The sequence below is a fragment of the Onychostoma macrolepis genome, chromosome 11, assembly GCF_012432095.1.
Source record: "Onychostoma macrolepis isolate SWU-2019 chromosome 11, ASM1243209v1, whole genome shotgun sequence".
NCBI classification, from domain to species: Eukaryota; Metazoa; Chordata; class Actinopteri; order Cypriniformes; family Cyprinidae; genus Onychostoma; species Onychostoma macrolepis.
Window position 1 is genome coordinate 14,995,202 of NC_081165.1, and position 6,953 is coordinate 15,002,154.

The following is a 6,953-nucleotide window of genomic DNA, read 5'->3' on the forward strand; positions in this document are numbered from 1 at the left end:
GTATTTGTGCTTTTGTGATTTTTATTGCAATAATTAATTAACATCTTTGATATGCAAAAGTTTTGGTCAGTGCACTTTATCGAATTCTCTCATCAGAAACGCAGATGTAGCCTACGTGCGATGTAAGAGATTTATTCATCATACACTGCAGATGTCACAGGCCTCACAGGACTGGATGACAGCGGGAGGTGAACTCAATTCAGCAGCTCTGATGTACCTCAGCACAGACGGAGGGCAGACGAAGATGTCAGCATTCACTCTGTATTTCGTACTCACAGGATGGCATAACAACAAGAGATGAACTCAATTCAGCAGCTCTGATACGCTTCAGCACAGACGGGGGACAGACGAGGATGTCAGCATTCGCTCTGTATTTCGTACTCACAGGATGGCACAACAACAAGAGATGAACTCAATTCAGCAGCTCTGATACGCTTCAGCACAGACGGAGGGCAAACAAGGGTATCAACATTAACTCTGTACTGTACTCACAGGACTGGATGACAGCGGAGGTGAACTCAATTCAGCAGCTCTGATGTACCTCAGCACAGACGGAGGGCAGACGAAGATGTCAGCATTCACTCTGTATTTCGTACTCACAGGATGGCACAACAACAAGAGATGAACTCAATTCAGCAGCTCTGATACGCTTCAGCACAGACGGAGGGCAAACAAGGGTATCAACATTAACTCTGTACTTCGTACTCACAGGACTGGATGCCAGCGGGAGGTGAACTCAATTCAGCAGCTCTGATGTACCTCAGCACAGACGGAGGACAGACGAAGATGTCAGCATTCACTCTGTATTTCGTACTCACAGGATGGCATAACAACAAGAGATGAACTCAATTCAGCAGCTCTGATACGCTTCAGCACAGACGGGGGACAGACGAGGATGTCAGCATTCGCTCTGTATTTCGTACTCACAGGATGGCACAACAACAAGAGATGAACTCAATTCAGCAGCTCTGATACGCTTCAGCACAGACGGAGGGCAAACAAGGGTATCAACATTAACTCTGTACTTCGTACTCACAGAACTGGATAACAGCGGGAGGTGAACTCAATTCAGCAGCTCTAATGTGCTTCAGCACAGACGGGGGACAGACGAGGATGTCAGCATTCACTCTGTATTTCGTACTCACAGGATGGCACAACAACAAGAGATGAACTCAATTCAGCAGCTCTGATGCGCTTCAGCACAGACGGGGGACAGACGAGGATGTCAGCATTCACTCTGTATTTCGTACTCACGGGATGGCACAACAACAAGAGATGAACTCAATTCAGCAGCTCTGATGCGCTTCAGCACAGACGGAGGGCAAATAAGGGTATCAACATTAACTCTGTACTTCGTACTCACAGAACTGGATGACAGCGGGAGGTGAACTCAATTCAGCAGCTCTAATGTGCTTCAGCACAGACGGGGGACAAGATTGAGTTTCATGAGCCAGCTCAACTACATGAAGGATGTTTATCCACTCGGTCGCCTGAACGATCTGCGGGAGCCCACACTCGTACATACACTGCAAAACACTCAACTCCACACGTGAAAATATCAATTCAACACTGCAAAACACTCCAAACCTTGCAACGAATAAGGCAGTGTTCAGGCTCAGATGGACACCTTGATAAAGGGACTCTTCATGCGCTGGGAGTATGGAGATATAATCGTTCTTCAAATAATGTTCATGCCAAAGAAAGTTAGCTACGTAGCTGAAAGAACCTTGTTCCCTCCGTCCTTCTCTTGCGTCTTTACTGCATCACCCGCTGTTTCTTTCTCCTCTTTTTTCTCCTCTCTCCAACGACAGCCTCTTTTATGCTCCTCGAGCCCTATTCGCAGTTTGAGATTTTCCCCTCACAGGTGCCGGTGATTTCGCTCGATCAATCTCGCTGTACTTCCGAATATTCACCAGAAGAGACGGACAGCAGCTCGTAAGTGTTGCGATACTTAGTCATAGATCTGTTGTTTAAATTATTTACCTGCTGTTGGGAAGGAATACTTTCGTTTCCTTCTATTTCTATTCTGCATTTTCGTTGAGGTTTCGTTGTTTGATTGCACTTTCTGTTAATTATAATAATTTGCACCTCGGCTAAGAAGGAACCTGGATCATTTTCAGTGCTCCTTGCTAGCGAAGTGTTAGTTTCGTCTTGAGTTATTTGCACAAGGCTATTGGCTGGGCCAATCAGAAGCCGCCACAGCGACTGTAAAAGTATTTAAACTGCCTGTTCGCTATTACAAGTCGGGAGAAGCCGAATATTCGCCAGAAGAGACGGACAGCAGCTCGTAAGTGTTGCGATACTTAGTCATAGATCTGTTGTTTAAATTATTTACCTGCTGTTGGGAAGGAATACTTTCGTTTCCTTCTATTTCTATTCTGCATTTTCGTTGAGGTTTCGTTGTTTGATTGCACTTTCTGTTAATTATAATAATTTGCACCTCGGCTAAGAAGGAACCTGGATCATTTTCAGTGCTCCTTGCTAGCGAAGTGTTAGTTTCGTCTTGAGTTATTTGCACAAGGCTATTGGCTGGGCCAATCAGAAGCCGCCACAGCGACTGTAAAAGTATTTAAACTGCCTGTTCGCTATTACAAGTCGGGAGAAGCGAATATTCACCAGAAGAGACGGACAGCAGCTCGTAAGTGTTGCGATACTTAGTCATAGATCTGTTGTTTAAATTATTTACCTGCTGTTGGGAAGGAATACTTTCGTTTCCTTCTATTTCTATTCTGCATTTTCGTTGAGGTTTCGTTGTTTGATTGCACTTTCTGTTAATTATAATAATTTGCACCTCGGCTAAGAAGGAACCTGGATCATTTTCAGTGCTCCTTGCTAGCGAAGTGTTAGTTTCGTCTTGAGTTATTTGCACAAGGCTATTGGCTGGGCCAATCAGAAACCGCCACAGCGACTGTAAAAGTATTTAAACTGCCTGTTCGCTATTACAAGTCGGGAGAAGCGAATATTCACCAGAAGAGACGGACAGCAGCTCGTAAGTGTTGCGATACTTAGTCATAGATCTGTTGTTTAAATTATTTACTTGCTGTTGGGAAGGAATACTTTCGTTTCCTTCTATTTCTATTCTGCATTTTCGTTGAGGTTTCGTTGTTTGATTGCACTTTCTGTTAATTATAATAATTTGCACCTCGGCTAAGAAGGAACCTGGATCATTTTCAGTGCTCCTTGCTAGCGAAGTGTTAGTTTCGTCTTGAGTTATTTGCACAAGGCTATTGGCTGGGCCAATCAGATGCCGGCCACAGCTGTTTTCACGGTAGTGTGTTAGGCTGTATTTATCAGAGGTCCGGCGCTGACGCGGAAGCATCAGCGGAAGCATTCAGCCTCCTCGTGTGAAGACAGACGAGGGTAAAGACCATCGACTTTTCCTGCGCGACTTTAACCGAGCAACGACTCCGAGCGACACACTTAAGTATCCTTTTTTTCCCCCTTTCCTTAAACACTCTCCGTTTCTATCCTCTTTCCTGCCACCTCTATCATGTGTTTCCAAACTATTCCGGTTCTCTCTCAACCACGCTCTAACGTCCCACGCAGACGGCAACGTAATCCTGCTAACCTGCGCCTTATCTCTACCTCCTTCACTACACCTCTTTCCTTCTCTGTGGGTCTCTGGAATTGTCAGTCAGCTGTCAACAAAGCTGACTTCATTTCTGCTTTTTCTTTAAAATCCACGCTCAGCATCTTGGGCTTGACTGAGACCTGGATTCGTCCAGAAGACTCAGCAACCCCAGCTGCTCTCTCTACTAATCTCTCTTTCTCTCACACCCCCCGGCAAGTTGGCCGGGGTGGAGGCACTGGTCTGCTCATTTCTAACAATTGGAAATACTCAACCCGCTCTTCCCTATGCAATTACAACTCATTTGAATCTCATGCCATTACTGTATCAGCTCCGATAAAACTCCAGATCGTGGTCATTTACCGTCCCCCTAGCCAAATTCTAGCCACCTTCCTAGAGGAGCTGGACGGGCTGCTGTCCTCTTTCGTGGAGGATGGCACTCCACTCCTAGTCTTTGGTGATTTCAACATTCACCTAGACAAGCCTTATGCTACAGACTTCCATGCACTCCTAGCTTCGTTTGATCTCAAACGCCTTACCACTACTAGCACGCACAAATCAGGCAACCAACTTGACTTAATTTACACACGCAATTGTACTGCAGATAACATTCTGGTACAACCGCTACATACTTCGGACCATTTCTTCATTACATTTACATTACACTTTGCTTCTCCTGTGCCACCAACCCCCCTACCAGTTACTTTTAGACGAAACCTGCGCTCCCTTTCTCCTTCCCATCTTTCCTCTGTGGTATCCTCCTCTCTTCCTTCACCCACCCATTTCTCATCTCTGGATGTAAACGCAGCTACTGAGACTTTATGCTCTACCTTAACCTCTTGTCTAGACGACATTTGTCCTCTCTCCTCTAGGCCCGCACGGGCTGCTCCTTCCAACCCCTGGTTATCCGAGGTTCTTCGTGAACATCGGACTACACTCAGAGCGGCAGAGAGAAAATGGCGCAAATCAAACGATCTGTCGGACCTCAGTAGGTACCAGTCTATGCTCACATCCTTCTCTGCTAAAGTCCACACTGCCAAATCCTCACATTTCCGCAACAAGATCGACAGCGCTCCAGACATGCGTAATCTCTTCAGAACATTTAATTCCTCCTCTGTCCCCTCCACCTCCTCCCTCCACCTCTATTACAGCTGATGACTTTGCCACTTTCTTTACAGACAAAACTAGATCAATCAGTGGTCAGTTTTCACCTCCACGCACACAGGACCCTCACCCTACCACATCCACTGCTAAAACTCCCATCTTTTCTTTCTGTCCACTCACTGAAGCTGAAGTATCCAAGCTTCTCCTCTCCAACCATCCTACAACATGTCCTCTTGACCCAATCCCCTCACACCTTCTCCAAGCAATCTCACCCACACTCTTACCTGCACTCACACACATCATCAACACATCCCTACTCACAGGTAACTTCCCATTGCGTTCAAGCAGGCTCGGGTAACCCCACTGCTCAAAAACCTACATTAAACACTTCTCTTATAGAAAACTACAGACCTGTCTCTCTCCTTCCGCTCATAGCGAAAACACTTGAACGAGTTGTCTTCAACCAAGTCTCACTGTTTCTTTCACAGAACGACAAACTGGATGCTAAACAGTCAGGTTTCAGGAGGGGCCATTCAACTGAGACTGCGCTTCTCTCGGTCACTGAAGCCCTGCGAATTGCAAAAGCCCATTCCAAATCATCAGTCCTCATTCTGCTGGACCTATCTGCCGCTTTTGACACTGTCAATCATCAGATACTCCTGTCCACCCTCTCATCACTGGGCATCTCTGGCATTCCACTTCGCTGGTTTGAATCCTATCTCACTGGTAGGTCTTTCAGGGTGGCCTGGGAGGTGAGGTATCCAAAGCACATACACTGGTCACTGGGGTTCCTCAGGGATCAGTTCTTGGACCCCTCCTCTTCTCCACATACACTACATCACTGGGTCCCATCATACAGGCACATGGATTCTCATACCATTGCTACGCTGATGACACACAGCTCTACCTCTCTTTTCAACCAGATGATCCAACGGTAACTGCAAGGATCTCAGGTTGCCTGGCGGACATCTCGGCATGGATGAAAGAACATCACCTGCAGCTCAACCTGGCAAAGACTGAGCTTCTTGTCCTCCCTGCCACTCCGACTCTACAGCATGACTTCACGATCCAGTTAGGTTCATCAACAATAACCCCATCAACTTCGGTCAGAAATCTTGGTGTAATCTTTGATGATCAGCTGACCTTCAAAGACCACATTACAAAACTGCTCGATCTTGCAGGTTTGCACTATATAACATCAGAAAGATCAGGCCCTTTCTGACAGAGCATGCTGCACAACTTCTTGTCCAGGCCCTTGTCATTTCTAGGCTGGACTATTGCAATGCTCTTCTGGCTGGACTTCCGTCTAATACAGTCAAACCTCTACAAATGATTCAGAATGCAGCGGCACGACTGGTCTTCAACGAGCCCAAAAGAGCCCATGTTACACCTCTCTTTATCTCCTGCACTGGCTACCAATCACGGCTCGCATCAAGTTCAAGACACTGATGCTTGCATATAGAACAACCACTGGCTCAGCACCCGTTTACTTGCACTCTCTATTAACAAACTACATCCCCTCCAGAAATCTGAGATCTGCTAGTGAGCGACGCCTCGTGATACCATCACAGAGGCGCAAAATCACTCTCTAGATCATTCTCATTCACCATTCCTGGCTGGTGGAACGATCTTCCCACCTCTATCCGGAATGCTGGATCCCTGTCAATCTTCAAGCAACAACTGAAAACTCATCTCTTTCGACAGCACTTGACTTCATCCTAAACTTAAAAAAAAAAAAAAAAAAAAAAAAATTATCTTTACTTATTCCTTCCTTTTGGTAGTTTGTATTTATTTGAACAATGTCTGAGACTTGGTGTTGCAAGCACTTCGTATGTCTGATTGCCTCTTCAAGATTAATCGCCGATGTATTCCCCAATTGTAAGTCGCTTTGGATAAAAGCGTCTGCTAAATGACTAAATGTAAATGTAAATTGGCTCGTTCCGCACTGGGAGCAGCTTGGACCTCCCTCTTGGCCTCCCCCTCGAGGGACCCCAGCACGAATTGCAACTTCCGCTGTGCATTCAGCCCTTGTAAGCCGGCCAAGTATTCAGTCTGGGTCTTCCACTCATGTAGACTCAGCTCTGATCCGGGTCCTCCGAACCTTTGTGCCCAAGGTGCTCCCATAAAAACCGGCATAACTTGGGGTCTAGTCGCTGGTACCTCTTCGTCCACCATCTCCCAGAATACGGGTACTCAACCCAAAGTGGAAAGTCCTGCCGACTACGCCAACTGTCACAGGCCGGGGGGTGTTTGCGCAATGCCAAACACCCAACACCCGAAC

At 46.4% G+C, this 6,953-nt stretch overlaps 1 protein-coding gene across 1 annotated transcript; it reads left to right on the top strand.

The window, feature by feature from the left end:
* Positions 1-3,445: 3,445 nt before the first annotated feature.
* LOC131549476 (uncharacterized) lies at positions 3,446-5,416 on the top strand. The gene is made up of 2 exons (XM_058791691.1): positions 3,446-4,556; positions 5,161-5,416. Exons 1-2 carry the CDS (start codon positions 3,491-3,493, stop codon positions 5,178-5,180), a joined length of 1,086 nt encoding a protein of 361 aa, XP_058647674.1. The 5' UTR covers positions 3,446-3,490; the 3' UTR covers positions 5,181-5,416.
* Positions 5,417-6,953: the final 1,537 nt, after the last annotated feature.